The sequence below is a fragment of the Echinops telfairi genome, unplaced genomic scaffold, assembly GCF_000313985.2.
Source record: "Echinops telfairi isolate 266 unplaced genomic scaffold, ASM31398v2 ScPeMD7_18;HRSCAF=68, whole genome shotgun sequence".
NCBI classification, from domain to species: domain Eukaryota; kingdom Metazoa; phylum Chordata; class Mammalia; order Afrosoricida; family Tenrecidae; genus Echinops; species Echinops telfairi.
The window spans coordinates 29,687,627-29,706,101 of NW_022103915.1; the positions used below are offsets into that span (position 1 = coordinate 29,687,627).

General features: G+C 49.3%; 1 protein-coding gene across 1 annotated transcript in view; it reads right to left on the reverse strand.

Annotated features, from left to right (window-relative positions):
* The window catches only part of TTLL5 (tubulin tyrosine ligase like 5), a 279,763-nt gene that overhangs the window by 206,943 nt on the left and 54,345 nt on the right, over positions 1–18,475 (reverse strand). Inside the window, exons 10-14 of the mRNA XM_045288172.1 lie at positions 15,131–15,232; positions 12,484–12,575; positions 11,680–11,787; positions 2,776–2,857; positions 1,031–1,092 (exon numbers count right to left, since the gene is read on the reverse strand). Coding sequence (XP_045144107.1) covers positions 1,031–1,092; positions 2,776–2,857; positions 11,680–11,787; positions 12,484–12,575; positions 15,131–15,232 — 446 coding nt within the window. The remainder of the gene's footprint in view (positions 1–1,030; positions 1,093–2,775; positions 2,858–11,679; positions 11,788–12,483; positions 12,576–15,130; positions 15,233–18,475) is intronic.

Here is an 18,475-nt window from a genome sequence, read left to right on the forward strand (position 1 = left end):
AAATCCATACAGTTCTGGAAATACAACACAACACACCCCCCACTCTCACGCGCGTTCTCTCTCTCTCTCTCTGCTTGAATGGTGACCCACCATCAAGGGGACAGAACAATCAGCCTCACTGGCTGGTGCCCAAAAGGTGACCCTGAAAAAGGGACTTGGATTTTTCATAAACGCACGAGTACAGTGCCAGCCACCATTTCAAAACCCGTGGTTGTTGAACAGTGAGTGATTATAAAGTGGCTTCCCAGATGCTGACTGGGGAATCCCGAAGTAGGTGAGGGGCCTTGTCCGTCTGCACGTTCAACTGCTGGAGCTGCTGACAGTGATCTAAAAGCAACTTCTAAAGCCGGCTCTGTGGATTATCTGCGGTGGGAAACTGAGCTGTGACTTATTTCAGGTACTTCCTAGAAGGGGGCATTCCCACGCGAGGCAGTCTGGAGCAGCAACCTTGTACAGCATGTGTAGGTACGCCAAGCATGAGATTCATTTCAAATCTATTTTAGTCTTTCTTTCTAGTGTACTTTAAACAGTACACAAACACACCCAAACACTCACATGCAAAACAAAAACAAAACCCAGGACATATCCACCTGACTGCTCAACTCCACTCCACAGTATGGGCTTATCCACTCAAGAAGGGATTTCTTTCTCCCTGAGCTGCTCCAGTTGGACTACTACAGAGGGGCTCACATGGAGACCAGCAGACTGTCTAGCTGTGGCCAATCTCCTTCATTACAAGGCTTCTTCAGTGGGTTTTGCTTTCCCTGTTTGGAGACAAATAGACTTTCTCCAGACTGTTGGATCATTGCTTCTGTAATTCTCTTCCTTGGTTCCTATCTCCTGTGCCCCAGGTCTCAGCCTCAGGACAGGATGGAGCCTGGAGGAGTAAAATATATAAATAGTTCCCTGGACATCACATTTCTTTTCAGTACTAAACACTGAGCATGGCTCAGGAGCAGCTAGCTGGCGATCTCTGTAGAAACGGACAAAACTGATGTTACGGTTAGTTAGTTCATTAGTTGAAACTCACCGACAACAGTGAACATATCAGAAATCATGCTGGCTTTAATCTTGAGGTCCAGAGGTGCGTCGCTAACAGAACAGAGTAAGAAGGCAATTTGATAATGTTGTAGGTTACAAGAATTGCTGCCCGTGAGCGGGTCCCTTGGGGAGTAAAGTTTCTAAAAGGGCACACGGAGCGACCCCACCGCATATCAAATCCATGGGTGGCATAGAAACCAACAAACACAGGCACCCAGGCAACCCCACCAGAAACTCAAGCCCGGGCACTCGTTCCCGAGTCCTCCCGTAGGCAGTCACAGCGCTGGGGGTCACCCTTTCACGAGCTCTTTTATGACTGCCTGCCACCCAGCTGAATATGTTTTGTAATGGCTGCTATTAATAGACAAATTCACAGGTAACAGAGGAAATTCTGGCCATCTTAGCTTTTTTTTTTTGTCTTCTTCATTTTCTGGTTTACTTCAATCTTCTTCGTCTTGCAAATGAGGGAAAAAATTAAAATAAAATGAATGAATGCAAACACCACCAAAATGCCAGCAGGTGATGCAGCAGGAGACCACAAGGAGAGAGCATGGCAGAAGGCAGAGCACCCGCCTCGGGCAGCGCCAGCACATCCGGGCTTCTGTGTTGAGGGGCTCCTCCAGAAACTAGCCTACGCTGGCTCTGGTGGCCCGCGCTTCATGCTGGGGTTTCTGACAGCGTACAGGAAAACCTGTGAAGGCCAGAACCCGTGTCTGACGGAAATCTGCGGGAGAAGGAAACGCCAAATATCTCCCGCTTCACATGGTGAGGTCTCGCCTTGGGAAACAAGGCAGCCCCACGAAGTGCTGGCTCTCACGGGCTGCACTGGAGAATGTACCTGACCGGGCCATCTGCAGAAGGACGGCTTGACCAGAGTAGAACACAGCACCTGAAGTGTCTGCAGGACCCTGCTCTACCTTACCACTCAGGTGGTAAACCACCCTGCACCTCCACAGAGCAGCCCATCTGTCTGGATTTGATGACTTGGCCTTTTGCCAATAGCCTTCATCCTTACAACTTAGCAGCTGGGTGGTCTCTGGCTTCGATCTCTAAGCGTCTCTGTTCAGATGAGTGCGTCACTAATAGAAATTCTGGCTGTGACTGAGAATATGGGCAGAAATCCTTTCTGTCGTTAGGCAATAGAGTCCATTACCTCTTCTAAACAACAGGTTGGTTAAAAATTTTTAAAAGAAAAATTCCTTAAAAAAGTGCTGAAGCTTTTATACTTCAATCTTGGCTCGGTACCAGGACCGTGGGGCATGGCAGCAGGATCAGATTTTACCTATGCTACCTGAGCTCCAGCTCCTCCATGGTTTCCCAGCCTGTGTGGATTTGATTTTATACAAACCTTTGGAAGTAAAGGGGCTGTAACACTTATATATTCCTTGGCCTTAGCAGAAGACAGAAATTAAAACTATTAAACTGGGAGTGAAAATGAATGCAGGAACTATCACGTAGAAGCTCAGTGGGCAGAAAACATTCATTATCAATTGACTGAGGATTCCTGATCACCATTTCGACTTTGACAACATATCATAACATACACCCCCACCCAAATATAAAAATTCTAGGAATCCCTAGCAATTAACTAGGGAAGGAGGAAAGAAATCCCCTAAGAGACATGATCCCCCCCCCTCCACACACACACACACACACACACACACACACTCCCAATGTTTCAGTGTTGCTCTCTGAAGGTGTGTCCTCTTCTTCCCGTTGGTGAAACAGACTTACCAGGCCAGAGAAGGAGAAAGGTTCACTTCCAGCAACCACGGCTTCAGAGCAGAATCGATGAGCACGTCAAATCCATACAGTTCTGGAAATACAACACAACACAACACACAAGATCATTCTCCATGTCCCAGCCCAGGGCAAATCTGGGAAGAGTCCCTGCAATAGCTCCGATCAGAGGCCCAGAAACTCTCCAGAGTAAGTAGTGAGAGGGAAGAGAAGCAGAGAGACTTTCAAATTCTGGAGACGCTAACAGAGTTCCAGGGTTAATAACGACGCTATAAAATTGTACTCTTTTTTTGTCACTGACTACAGATGCTGCTGAATTCTACACAGCTGGCAAGCTGACCCTGGACCAGTTAAATGGTGTGAATCTCCTGTACTTATGGGCTGAAAAAAAATCTTAAAAATATCATTAAGGTAGCATGTGCCATTTCAGTGCTGCTTTGGGCTCGTTCTGGACTGTCCTCCCCATCACGCTTCCCCCTGCCCCCACCCCACCCCATGCTGAACGACGGAACTTAAGTCAAGAAGACATCTAAGTGTAAAAGATATTTATTCTTTCTCGGCTCCTATGGTTTCCATTTCCTTTGGAAGGGAGAAAATAAACAACTTTGGCACAACAAAGACAGAAGAGAAAGGAGGGAGCCAGGGGTGGCAGAGCGGGAGGACTATGACAAGCCATCTTGCACAACACTATCCAAAAGGAAGGGGGCCGGAGACCAAGCGTCCATGGCTTCTGGACTCTGCACGGATGCCCTCCCTCTAGTTTCCTGACTGCTACATGGGCAAGACCAAGGAGCACAAGTAGCCTTTATCCAAGAAGGCTCTATTGTGTTAGACAGATTTGGAAGAGCAGCTCAATTTGAGGCTTCTGCTGGCAAACATCAGGAGAACCTCTCAGCAGAGATGGCTGCTGCTCAGCAGTCCTCCCCAGCACGCATACACAAAACAGACGGTTCACGGAGGGTCCACACACACTCCAAAGCATTCCACCCGTGTCTTACACTTTAAATTACAGACCTTCTCTCCAAGAGAGGAGAATAGTTTCCCTACAGGTGTGACCCGAGTTCACACCCACAGCACACAGAAATCTATTTTGAATGAAATTGCCTTACTGCAAGAAGGATTCCTTATTTATTTTGTCATTTCCTCATCCTCTTAAAAATGTAGGAAAACAAAACATCGGAAAATTGGTCTCAAAGACTCTCTCTGCAGTCATGTGATACAGCAACAAGAAGCCTAGAATGGGTGTCGAGACCTTGGGCCCTTCTCGTGACTACCATCATTCCCGGTGGGACCTGAGAAAACACCGGTCTCTCTGGGGTTTCCTTGGCATCCAATGGTTTCCTTTACCTTCTCTATAGTCACTGTTGGCCAATACCCGGAGGCTCAGTAACCCAATGTCCAGAATTCCTACGCAGGCAACATGGGTTCAAGCAGACATGCAGAGTCTCATTTCCCTCAGGGAAACGTGTCCAAGAATGAATTGGCTTCCCTGGCGATTATTTAGGATTCTGTTGAATCAAATGTAATCATGACTTCTGGAAGAATCTGAGATGGTATCTACATAAAAGTCGCATGTGATCTTTAACATGCAAAAGGAAGGAAGCTCTTTTCACCTCTCTTCTTTTGGAAGCAAATGCATAGCTTTTAAGCTCGTTGCAGTCTGTATCGCTATTTAAGAACGATGACACATGGTGCATCTGATCCGAGAGAAACAACACAGACTTTGGTTCTGACAAGTTAAGTCCTCGTATTCAAGTGTTGCCCGGGTGGTTCTGCTAACAGCAATAATAGTATGACGATCAGGATGGAAGTAAGAATGAATGCACACACCGTACGGGTCTGCAGAGCCAGACACAAAACAGAGGCGCATTTAAAATCGCAGTCAGGGAGGCCGACTACTGAAACGTCTCCCACGCTGAGCGGTCAATCTATTCACTTAAATAGTTCCCCAACTCAGAGACAACTTTGGAGACTCAGATGACAGGCTGAGAACCAGGATTTGGGGGGAAATAAGGAGCAACGACGACACAGAGAGTCAGAGACAGAACACCCTTCACAAGCCAGACTTGGTTTTCACTCAGGTGAGTAACATCTGACTGCTACACAATCTTGGTGGAGTGTGCCCAGGCTTCAAAACCAAGTAGCGACTCTTTACTCCGACTGTGCCTGGGCTGGGGCTTGAATCTACGAATGCCGGAGAGTGGGAGACGAGAACACACTCACGCGGACAGCAGGACAGCACCAGTTCCCCGAGGAGCCTGGTGTACGGGGAGAGCAACCGGAGGAAAAGAGAAGCGGAGGAAAAAGAATCTGTGTCCTTGGCAGGCAACTGTGGGTCCTTATAATAATCCTCACTCTGGCGGCATAGTGGATTACAAGGCGGGTGAACCTGGAGGGTGTTATGCTGAGTGAAATGAGTGAATCACAAAAGGGCACATCTTGCACGAGACCACTATTGTGAAAAGTCAACTAAAAGCAACACTCGGTGATTGTTAGCAGGGGTGGGAGGGACAGAGGGGAAAGGGAGTCTCTGGGCTGAAGGAGAGGGCAGTGTACAATATGAGGGAGTTTGCCAAACAATGATGGGGTGGGGGGAGCGGGTGGGAGGGGTCTAAGAGGCACGTGCTGTTATGGACACAATCCTGCAAAAACTGTGATCTACCGTAGAAACTTACAAGCTGGACAAGTAATGGGAGGGAGTGTAGGAGCAAACCCAGAGAAGGTCTGACAGAGGATATATGTGTGTGTGTTTACCTTCACTGTAAACAGACCCATGAATGTGGGGGAGGGTCCAGTGGGAAAAGTTATGAAAACTCCTTAGACAATCATCAAGCACCTCAGGGGAGGAGCTGCTGGGTCTGAGGGCTCGGGACCATGGTCTTGGGGGGACACCAAGGTCAACAGGCTTTGTCAACTAGAGCATAGCTCACAAAAAACGATGCTACATCTTACTTGGCTGAGGATCGACCAGGGTCGTAAAACCTTGTGCGCAGCCATCTAAGGTACAACTCTCAGGAGGAAATGAGTGTGGGAAATCTAAAGACCAGAAGAACTAGATAGGACCTGGTTACTACACCAGCTAGAACTGCATTAGAACATTCTGCCTAGAGTAGGAGAAAACTGTTGGGAACAGAACTCAGAGTCATAAAGGATCCCAGGATTACTGGTACAACAGAGACTGGTGGAACCCCCAAGACGATGGTCCTTACCTTTCAGGTCTGGAACTAAACTCACTGTCACGTTTAAGACCAAAACGGAAAACAGGTAAATAAAATTAAATTTAAAACATCACAAGGGAAACATTCGTGAGGGTCAAAGGTCACATGGCTAGAAAAAAAAAGGAGGGATGGAAACAAAATCCCACAGGTAGGAAGTGGAGGAACCAAGGGGGTAGCAATGGACGAGCTGAAGCACGATGTGAGCGCACTGCTGAATGCAAACCTGGTCATCTGCTCTGCACACCGTCACCCAATTTGCCAGAAAAATTACTTTAAAAAAAAGAATTTCACATATTAGGACGTATTAGGAGAAGAAGAAAAAATCTGATTCACGTTAGCCTAGGAGGGGGAAAAAAACCTAAGTAGATCGGGGAGGTAACAGGCCACACATAACCAGGTCGCACCACTCATCTTTGAAAAGAGTCTACCACCCGCCCCGGAAATCAGGTCCTCGCGGCCGCTGGGCTGTGGCCCGGAGCCCATGGGGCGTGCTGATAGGACTCAGCAAGCAGTGTGGTGGCACTCCACGGCTATCCTACCAAGGACGTTCTTCTGCCCTCGGCTGTCATTTGGGAACTAAGAAGGATGTCTTCAGCCAGAGTTCAGGAGAATCTGGGGAAAGAAGCAGACCAAGAGGAAAAGGAGCTGAAAACAAAAGAAAACCAAAAAGCCCAGAGCCGGCGTGTAAAATGACACAGCCCAGTCTCGGGCGACCACAGGAAAGGCGAGTTTGGATGGCATCGCTAGGACGAGCTGCTGTTGACCAGAGCCGGAAAGAGTGTCCTTTTTAGGCCGGAGCTGCTACAAAGGATGACAACGGTCTCCCTGAGAGCCAGTTACAGGAATGCCGTGGGAGGATGCAGGATATGCCACAGTGCCGGCCTCATCAGAAAGTGGCTTCTTGTGAGTGGGCAAGACCAGAGGGAACGGTCTATGTATCTGGCTTCCATACTTGCTCATTCATTTCAAGGGGAAAGGTTTAACCCTTCTGAATCTCCCTCTACTTCCCTTGTCTATAGAACCTATGTAATAATTACCAACAAAAGTGCTGACAGGCCTAAAAAGCTGATGCAAAATGTCTAACACACAGTCAGCATTTCTGATGTCAGTGTGCTCTGCAGTCAACTTTTGCCCCGGTAGGTAACAGGAGGGTGGCGGGAAACCAGAGGAGGAGGCCATCTCTAAACAGGAACAAACTCTTTGTTACTGTTTGTTGGCCGGGAGGATGTGCACTTGTCATGCTTTATCCCTCTGACAGTTTACCTGCCACCCAGTCGAGAATAGCAACAGGCAGGCAAACCAGCCTTCCTGCAACACAGAGAAATGAACTGGGCAGGGTGTGTCCTTGGCCAAGACAGCACGGATCTACCACCCGACCAGGGCCAATCTGGTCAATTCTACCATTGGGTGGGCCCAGCTGCTCCCCAAGAGCCCAAGTGGAAAAGGACAGGGGGCCATTCAGGCCATCACTTCAGCCGTCGTGACACACACAGATAAAAGCACTATTAGCAGCAGCAGCAGCAGCAGCAGCAGCAGCATCTTTAAAGGACAAATAGCATCCTGTTGTTTTTGGCTGCATTCTTCTTCAACTGGTCAAAAAAGCTGTTCCCATAGTCAGTGAGCTCACAGTGCCAATTTCCCAAGCATAATTAAAAGGTTGCTATTTAAGCATATATTTATTATCTTGGAAGGCAATAAAAAAAATCAGATAGTCAGAAATCTGTTTTGTTGGAAGCATCACATATTCTGAGTCAAGAGTCCTATGACCAAGATGATTCAGTTGCCAAAACCCATCACATCCCTTTGTCTGCAAGCTCGGTGCCTGCAGAACAGAAATCTGAAGGCTGGCTCTCCCTGGAGTTTGTACCCCCATTTGCTCTAGAACCCAGGGCAAAGGTCCATATGTCAAAGGGCAGCTCTTTATCTAAACTAACCGCTCTCTGAGGTCCTTTCCGAATGGGAAACGGTGAAATGGGTAAGTTCTGTGTGGAGTGTGAAGGCATTTAAACACTAAGCATATAGTGCATGTCTGTGTATATATTAGTCTGAGTGAAATTTTGAGAGGAACACCCTCTTGGTGGCAAAGCACTGGCTGAAAAAGACTAAACTATGCATCTGAATTATGGTGCTGGAGAAGAATACAGAAAGTACCACGAACTGCTAAAAGGAGAAACTGATCTGTATTAAAAGAAGCAAGACTAGAGCTCCTTAGAGGAGGCAAGGATGGCAAGACTTCGTCTTACATTCTTTGGACATGGTGTCAGGAGAGACCAGTCCCTGGAGAAGGACATCATGCTTGGTAAAGCGGAGGGGCAGCGACAGTGAGGAAGGTCCTCACCCTCCCCTTGACGAGATGGGTTGACATAGTAGCTGCATCAATGGGCTCGGGCAGAAGGACAATTGTGAGGAATGCGCAGGACAAGGCAGTTTCGTTCTGTTGTGCAGACGGTCGCTATGGGTCAGAGCCAACTTGATGGCCCCGAACAACAACATGCCTTGGACACAGAGAGAAATGTTGTGCCTAGGTGAATGCATAAACAAACAAATGGATGGAAACACTGATGGTTCCCAGAAGCCTGCTGGGTATTATAGGCAGTAGGGTGGGGAAGAAAATAGCAGGGCAGAAAGCAGAGAGAGTAATGGAAGACTCCAGGCAGATGGAACCCACAAGATGAAAGGCAAGAAGCAGCTGGAAGAAGGTAGTGACCCCTATCCCGGGACACTTGCTTCCCTTTAGCACCAAGGCTCTGTTTGAGTTGAAATCTTTTGGGACGTTCTCAATTCCTGTTTCCCCGAAAACAAATGAGGACAAACAAGCAAAAAACACCCAGCTTATTCCTTTTAACCTAACTCCCAGCGGAGGATAGGAATGAGTAGGAAGCGCAAAGAGGTGTGGTGTGTTCTCTGTCTCTGTCTCTCTCTCTCTGTCTCTCTCTCTCGTCTGATGGGGAGAGGTTAATGAAGCACACAGCATCCCAGGCTGACAGGAAGTGGATCGGAACCACAAAAGCCAAGAAGACAGTCAACAAGTTAAGAAACTCCAGATGCACTTGGTTTATGACACTGAACGAGAGTCGGAAGGGCTGAAAAGGGGCGTTCCGCTCAATCAGGGAAAGTCCCTGCTGATTTCACATGGGAATATTCGCTGGGCCCACAAGATCCCTGGGCTTCCAAAAGGCAACCAGGTAATAAAGAGAAAGGGAAAGGGAAACATCGGAAACGCTTTTGTGGTTATTTCTAAAACAAAGGCTTTTCTATCAAGGGCTACTCAAATTTACCATAAAACAAAGTCGACGTGGACAGGAAACTTTTGTTCATCTTAAGCTGACAGCATCGTTAAAAGCTGGGAGTTCTGTTCCTGGCACCCTCCGGCCACCGAAAACCCATGACAACAAGTTCCATTTGTTGGTTCAACAAACATTTCCTAAATATCCTCGAGGAGCTAAAGGTGTCAGTGTGCAGGGGGGTGGGGCAGAAACCACAGGGGCATTGCTGCTGTCCTCAAGGAACTTCCAGTCCAGAGGGAAGCCAGGCAGCCAGACAGGCACCAGAGGCTACTGCAGAGTCATGAACAGTGCCCTGGGATGGGAGGCAGGAGGCAGGGGTGGGGTGGCTTACTTGAACTGGAAGATTTAGAAATATCTTCACCAAAAAGGGATTCTCGACTTTTGTCTTCAACGCCGCCAGTAATCCCTCAGGTGGAGTCACAAGAGAACAGTGTTTCAGAAGGAGAAGAGCAGGTACCAAAGGTAAATGGTCCCGGGCAGGCCCAGGGAGGTAGGTAGGCAGAAAGGGAACGAGGTGGGCAAGGAGCACAGTAACGATGCAGAATTCATGAAGACATGCTCAGCAAGCACGTGGTGGGGAAGCATGTGTGCAAGCAGATGACCACATGGATCGGAAAAGTAGGCCACGACACGGAGAGGGGCAGGAAGGGAGGAGCCGCAGCAGGGCACTCTGTCAAGCACAGCTTCTGGGAGGAGGCCACGACTAGGCAATCTTGGGAGATAAGCCCGGTTTCTAGGCAGACAGCACAACTCACACAGACAGACAGACAGACACACACACACACACACACACACACACACACATACGCGCAGTGCTCCCACTACAGCACGGTATCATAGCTGGATGAAAAGTTGTAAGAGGAGAAACGGAATTCTAGAAAAGTCAGCTGGGGCCAGATCCTCAGAGGCCTTGAAGGTCACTCAAGGTCCTATTGTAATTTTTAGGCCTAGGGAAGGGTTTAATGGTCTTGGAAGGCATGAACAGATTTTCCCGAAAGTAAAACAAAAGCACCACCTCTCCTTTTGTGATACACTGTCAGCCCTGGTCTACCTATCACTTTGTGTCCAGATTCTCAAAGGTTCCCTTTGCTCAGTGCCCCTCGAGCATATAGGGTCCTGACATGCACGGGGCAGATAGCCGTAGTGTGTCATGATAATAAATAACAAAGAGAGCATGCTCTACCTGCACCGCCTCACTTAGCCTTCACGCTACTCTTAGGGGGCAGGTGCTGCCATCCTTACTGTCCTTGTTTAATGAGAGTCACTAGCTAAAATCGCAGAGCCAATACAGGAGGCAAGTGGGTTTCAAACGCAAGTCTGTCAAGCTTCACAGCCCATGTTCCTTCCTTCCTTCCTGCTCTCCTGTCCGAGTGAGGCTGTAACTCTTAGATCCTTACTCCATGTATTATCCCAAGGCGCCCTGGTGGTACAGTGGTTACCAGTTGAGTTGCTAACCAGAAGGGCAGGAGTTTGAAACCATCAGCTCCTCTGAGGGAGGGCAAAAGACAGGACATTCGACTTCCATAAAGACTTCCAGTCTCAGAAACTCAAAGGTCACTAAGAGTCAGCATCGATTCGATGGGCAGTGAGTTTGGTTATTTTTTTGGGGGTGGGGGGGTTGCATTATTCCATCCTGTGCTTTGATTACCCTCCCCACTGGGCACCTGGATGGGTCAGACTCCCAAGGCCTAACACCTGCTGCCAGCCTGTGGGTCTTAGAGGCACACACACTGGCAGTTGTGCCCACAGAGAGGGCATGTGTGTCCAGCCACCGTCACTGCTGCAGCCACAGCTACTGGGTCAGTAGGCAATGCATCTTCTGATCTAGTCATCATGAACTGTTTATTACTCCTCTCTCTGCAATCAGGGAACTGAGGGTGGGGCCGGATGGGAAGCGTGGGGTGGGGAGTTGGGAAAGGAGAGGAGGAGGAGGAAGAGGCGGGAGGGTGGGAGGACGACCACAAAAAGGAGGTGTCCTCAGGAAATGGGAGAAAGCATACACTAGTACCAGGCAGAGCTTCTTGGAACCATTCCCAGTCTGGATGCTAAAGGGCTCTGGAATACATTTGTCAGAGCCCAATTCTTGTACCATCCACAGCAGGCTTCTGCTGATCGCTCTCCCTCCGGCAGCGAGACTCACACTGGGGCTCCAGCCCCTGCTTCCCACACAGAGAGCAGGGGAATTCCAGCCACACTCACCACTGGCCTCTCAGAGGGCGCTTTATCTGCGACGAGAGCTTCGCAAGCAAGGAAAGTACACCACAGACCGCCTACGGCATCGGCATGACCAGAGCACCCTTCAGCTTCTCTATTCCACAATCCCAGGCGGATCTCCCAAAACTCTCGCCAAAAGAAAACCCACACAACACCGTCACCTTTTTGAGTCTCCTTACCGAAACAACTGCTGCGATGGGGAACAAAGGTTTTACAGGCCGTGGCGATCGCGAGCTCGGCCGAGATAATCGTCTTGATGATTAGGTCTTCCACGTGGGCCATCAGGGCTGCAAATAAGAAAGGAGAAATACTAATGTGCATGGATCAAAGTTATTACAACAAAACACGTGTGCTGATTCAAAAGGGTCTCTAGGTCGCAGGCCTCGGAATGGGTGCTCCGGGGCCAGGCATATCAGTGACACAGCCAAGAATGGGGTGGTCTCCTCTGACCAGGGGCAGGCACTGGATGGAAAAGGAGCCTGGCTTTCCTCCTTTCCTCATCACCCTCTCCTTCGTGGGCAGGGCCAGAGCCCTGGGGCACACGGCTCCCTGTCTGCCCACAGCTCAGCAGGGGCATCCATTTGGGCTCCACTCCTTGCCCCCACAAACTCCACTACCCTCACTCTCTGGCTCAGTAACACAAGTGAGGGAGATTGGCTGGAAACTTGAACTCAGAGCCCACACGGAGAAAGGGAATTCGTTACCTAAAAAGCTGACAGTACGTTAAGCAGCAAGTCAACATTCAGGAAGGATAACTTGACGAAGGATGGAAGGAAAGGGTTATTTCTTCCAAACGAGAACTAAGAAAAGAAGTCTTCAGGGTCATGGAAAGCTGGCTTCCCTTCTTGGAATTGGCAGAGGGAAAAAATAACAAGCAGAACATCTCAGCAACCACACCAGCATTAGAGACACAATCCCTGGAAGAAACAATGGTGACGGGAAACGGAGAAGAGCTGTGACAAAGGGCAGGGCCTGGCACTCACCAGTTGTGTCTCTGCCTTCCTGCTTCAGATACCTCAGCATAGCGCTCATGCTCCACTTGTTCCCATAATCCTCCACTTCAGGATCGTCACAACTAAAACAAATGAGTGCATCAGGGTCACACACAGGACGAGGCATTCTGTAGCAACAGCCTTCTAGTCCGTCGATGTCTTTACAAAATACTCACTTGAGTGGCTTCCACCCACCCACTTTCTCCTGGTCTCTCTTGTCAGGGACCCCTGGTGCTTAGCTCTTGGGTGGAAATGACAGCACATAAAGCCTGCCTTACTGAGGAGGAGGGCAGGGGGAGGAAGGTACATTCTTCCTCAGTCCAACCATTATGCATCAGCTAGGAGTGGGAAAGAGAAAGGAGCTAGACCAGCGGATCTCAACCTGGGGGTCTCAACCCCTTTGGGGGTCGAACGACCCTTTCACAGGGGTTGCCCGATCCATAACAGTAGCAAAATGACAGTGATGAAGTAGCAACAAAAACAATTTTATGGTTGGGGGGGTCAACACCACATGAGGAACTGTCTGAAAGGGTCACAGCATGAGGAAGGTTGAGAACCACTGATCTAGACAGACTTCGAAACACTGAGATAAACTGACAGGTTGAAATGTTTGGGGTACAAACCTAGCCTTGGAGGGCAATGTCACATGAGCCCACCAAACAACCTCTAAATGAGCTAACTTGCGCAGCATTTTAATGAGCTACCCGGGCATGAGACTACTGTAGCATCTGACGCTAGCACCCCCTGTGGTGGTCGCCAGAGCTGCACTGGTGCGACACCTTCCGCGGTATCTCCAAAGGGAGCAAGCACTGCAGTCACAACATAAATGCGAGGCAGCAAGCAGAGTGGTCAATGAGGCCGACAGACACCGCAAATGCTGGGGAGTCTTGCACTCTGCACCCTATGCTCTGCAGCTGGCCCCTCATCCTCTAAGGCTTAGAGCAGCAGTTCTCAAGCTGTGGGTCACGACCCCTTTGGGGGTCAGGAATCGCCTAAGACTGTATTTCTGATGGTCTTAGGAACCGAGACACCGTTTTTCTATCTGTCTGCAGGCGGGTCCACCCACATGCAGATACACCCATAAGCGGTCACCGCAACACGAGGAACTGTATGAAAGGCTCGCGCATTCGGAAGGTGGAGAACCAGTGGCCTAGTCTGAGCACCACTCAGCGCCCACCCCCCACGCCCACGTCTCCTCCTGCGAGGGAAGGAAGTGAGGCTTCAAGCGGCGGTCACAGGACCCTCAAGGAAGCCCGTCCAGCTGCGGAACGGCCCCACTGCCTCCAGAGGCCATCCTTTCTTTGGACCTGCTAAGAACTTATTTTTAGGACTAAGTAAAAAGTAACTGTTTGGGTTTCTTTTTTTCACTTTTTCCATTTTCTGGCAAAACTGTTGGGATGAAAGAAAACAGCAGAAAAAAACCATTTCCACGCATTTGGGCTGGTACTCCCTTTCCGATGAACCCTTTGCCAAAATGGCCTCATTTCGTTCTTTAATTTTCCCCCCCTTTTTTTTTTTGCTGATCATGCAAATGTTTATTTTAGAACATTTGGTAAAAACATACAGAGAAGAAAAGTCACTCACTCGTGATCCCACCCACTACCGTTAAGCAGCGTTACCACATTGGCACGGGCTGCTGTTTTTGTGGGGTTTTTTACTTTTTCCCTCTCAGCAGAACTAAAGGAGCCTGAGATCTGGGCAGGCTGCAGAAAGTTCATGGGGAAATGGGGCTCAAAGATCAGGGAATTATTCCATGGACTTTTTGAAGCCCCCAGTATAAGGAGCTCTGACGGCACAGCAGTCACGCACTTGGCTGCTAGCGTGCTCGTGTGTCTCAAGCCTGCCCTGGAGCTTCATGGCAGAAGGAGTGGGCTCCTGTGAAGAGTGTGCCCTGGGAAACCCGTCTCTGCCCAAGGGGCTGCTGGGAGCTGATAATGGACCTGGCGGTAGCCAACAGCAACAGATACAGAGTCAAGCAAGAGTCAAGTTGCTTCTATTTCCACCTAGCCCTGTGTAGGATTAAACAATTCTCTCTGACCCTGTGCATAGAGCCTGCATTACTGCTGACAGCGACGATCCTAGAAGTGGAACTAATAGCGAAAGGGGACAAAAATGTTGCCCAGTGCTGAAAGGACCTCCTTTTTTTTGACTTGTCAAAAGGTACCCTCTATGCCTGTTCCATTCCCAGCCCTAAGTTAAATAAGGGTCCCTGTGGCACCGTGCCTAAAGTGCCTAGCCGACAGTTCAAATCCACTGACAGCTCCGCACAAGAAAGAAGTGGTAGTCTGCTCCCCGAGAAATTTCAGCCTGGAAACCCTCCGGGGCAGCTCGACTCAGGCCGCGATGGGTCACAGTGGACTCGAGGGCAAGGGGGTGGCTTTGAGGGGCTTCAGTGAGTAATGGAAGCCCCTCGACAGGACAGAACTTGTAGGGTCCATTCCGGCAGAGACGGGCAACAGTGTAACTGGGCCAGCTGCGGAGAAGCAGACGGAGCTGTGCCTTAAAGCTCTGAGAAATGATCAGGACAGCTTTCCATCAGTTACCGGAGAACGGTCAAGCCCTCCTCCCGTGCAAAGCATTGGCTTTCCACCTCTACCACAGCCACAGCCAAGACTCCGGGGCCAGACGCGGCCCCTACCTGACATAGTCCCCACTCTTCTTATTCACACTGTAGTTGGTCAGGTGCATGAACTGGTTCCGAATGTACTTGGCTCCTTGGTCATATCGCACGGTTGCAAACCTGAGGGAGAGAACAGACGTTAAGAGAAATGCAGGCTAGAGCTGGAGGTGGGTGGGATAATGGGTGAGGGAGGGCCACTCTGTCATCCACCAGCCGCTGAGTGTCTATACAGTGCCAACCACCACGTCAAGCGTTCTGGCTGTAGAATGGCATTCACAGTCACCGCAACCCTATGGGGTAGGTGGCATTCTATCTAATTTTCTACAACAGATGTGAAAACTAAACTGTGATCACGAGAGATTCCCGCGCCCCAAATCGCTCAGACTCCAAAACCCAAGCTCATCACCACTTTATGAGATGCTGCTTGTCTTAGGGGAAACCTTAGAGCAGTGGTTTTCAACCTTCCTCATGCCACGACCCTTTCATACAGTTCCTCATGTTGTGATGACCCCCCAGCCATAAAGTTATTTTCGTTGCTACTTCATTATTGTCATTTTGCTACTGTGATGAATCGGGTGACCCCTGTGAAAGAGTCCACAGGTTGAGAACTGCTGCCTTAGACCAACAGGAAGAATAAAACAATGGTAACAGTGGTCTTCATGACTCGGAAAACTGCCCACAGAATGGTATGACTCAAAGGTATCAGCTGGCCAACAAACATCGATTGTGTGTAATCAAAAATACTAAACAAAGAGCATGACTGATCTTTAATATGTTTAAACCATTGAACTGTATGATAAGTGAATCACGTCAATATACAACTTAGAATTTTTTAAAAGCCAGAATGTATAGCATAGCAACATAGATCGCTCAGACCTCAGGTCCACATTGTAACTACAATGTAATCTCCTACCGTCCTCAGAAGGGGCTACAAGGGCGGCACCAACAGCAGACAACCCAGGTCTGCAGAAGACCATAAATCTGGGTACCGCGCAGAAGACTCCCTCCCACGAGTGCAATCGAGGCAAAGGTGGGGGGTGGAGTGTGGGCCCCACTGAGAACAGGACTGCAATCTAAAGAAGACCCACTCTGAGGTATGCGCGCCCGTGTGATGTTCACCATCAACAAAAGACCGACCGCTCAAGACAAATGGTTATGGTAAATATCAACCCGTTTACATGCCCCGTAACCATAACACCCTACACTAAAGTAGCAGTCCCAGGAGGCACCATCTGAGCGTGTAAAAGCAAAACAAAAAACCCTGCGGATCTACAGTTTATTTTCACACGATTTACAAATTATATATGCTGTTAAGACTCTGAAGTCAACATTTTTTTAAACCACATTAATGGTCAGCAGTTAGAAAATTTCCTTTGCAATTTCTTCTCACCCACTCGCTATTCCTGTTCCCCTAGTTCCCTGTCAGAAAAAAACACACAAGGGCCAAGGGATGAAACGCGGGAGGAGAAAACAACAACAACTAAAACAAACAGAGGTCGAGACAAAGGGAGGTGGACACGAGAAAATGCTGATTAGACACGGAGAATGTGATGACCCGACAGGTACTTCCAGCAGTTACCATCTAACTTCTGTCACTCCAAGGTGAGTAAGCCACCCCTCTATGTCCCAGTCTTCCTCAGGCAGACACCCCTCAAAGCAAGCCAAGGACAGTCATTCTCTGAAGTCTTGTGAAATGCAAAGGGGGCCCGTGCTGACCCCACAGAGCAGCCTGTCTCGCCCAGACATTACCTCACAGTGACATGCCTCCTCTATCCTCTCCTCAAAAGAATAATGAGTTAGAGGGGGGGAAGGTTCTGCTTCAGAGAAAACAGCTTTGCATGTCTCCTAAGCACCAACACCTGATTTAATTTGTTAGACAACATGAAAAGACTGGCAAAAGCCTGGTGGTTCACTGCGGTCTGGTGCCCAACACATCTGTCATCCTTACATAATCCCCCAGCCCCCGCCACACACACATACCGCCCCCGACAGCTACATTAAAAAGGTATCCTGCGTCAGGTTGTTAGCTGCTGCTGTGTCAGGGCTGACTCACAGTGACCCTGTGTGCCCGGTCCTGTGCCGTCCTGGCTCAGTCTGAGCCCACGGTGGCCATCGGGTCAATCCATCTCATGGAGGGCCGTTCCTCGTGGTTGCCCATCCATTACTTGATCCATCCTGATGTCCTTTCCCAGGGATGGGCCTCTCCGGGTAACATATCCCAAGTCTGGTCGTCCTCCCTTCTAAGTGGCATTCTGACTGTGCTTCCCCGCAGACGGATCGGTTTGCTCTCCTGGTGGCCCAGGGCACTTTGAATATCCTTTCAGAGGTATCCGGCCCTCTGCAGCCTTGCTCTTCACTGTCCGGCTTGTACACGCACGCAAGGCGACTGAAAATACCGCGGGTGGGTCAGGCACACCTCGGTCCTCAAAGGGACATACTGGCTCGTGATACTTCAAATCGATCATCAGGCTCACTCGTGGGAAACAGGTTTCAGCAGAGCTTCCCAGCTAAGAACACACTAGAAAGAAGAACTAGGAGTCACCTTCCGTTTCATCAGGGCCCTTCTACTCTGAACCCCAGCAGTGGGGTTCTGGTAGGTAAAGGAGAGGGTCCTAAGGGGCTTCTACAAAGTACAAAGTGAAAATTAAACTACAAAACAAAAACCAAGCTTCCAGAGGAAAAGCAAGAGTGCCGTCCTCTTATTTTACGTAGTCCAGTAGGAGCAAGAAGACAAGAAGGAAAGGACAGTAGTAGTCGTCTTTTTCTTTTCTTTTTTTAAACATCCAAACCCAGGAAGGGCCGGCGTTCCTCACGAGAATCCACATGAAAGACCAGGTTATTCATCTGAGCATTCTTTTCCATCACCATCTTCTTAGTGTCCAGACCCGTGGTCCCTCTAGTTCCAGACAAGGGTCTATGAGCAATTTGCTCATAAGGGTTTTTTGGTTTGTTTTAAATTCGAATCACTTGTGCATCATTCAGAAAGCAGATCTTCCTTCCTGCAACCCAGTGCCAGCCAAGGGCCACGTGAGGAAGGTGGTGGATGGCGTGGAAAGGTAACCCATAGGCAGCTGGGACCTGCACAAAAGTGGGCATCGGAGCAGGGCCGGGGCCTGCCTCCACAGGGGTCAAAGCCCATGCAAGGAAGGCACCTATCAGAATTAAGTCTCAGGCTGGTCCATCTCCAGCAACCGGAGGACAAAGAGTCAGGCAGTGACCACGTAGCCAGGGCACCAGTTGACAGCTGATGTGACAATCACTAGAGCCCAGGTGCCTGGGGTCTGGAATGTGTGGACCTGAGGAATGAAGAGAGGAGGTGCGGGGAGGGAATCTGCGCCAGAGGAAGAAACTTGGAAGAAGTAG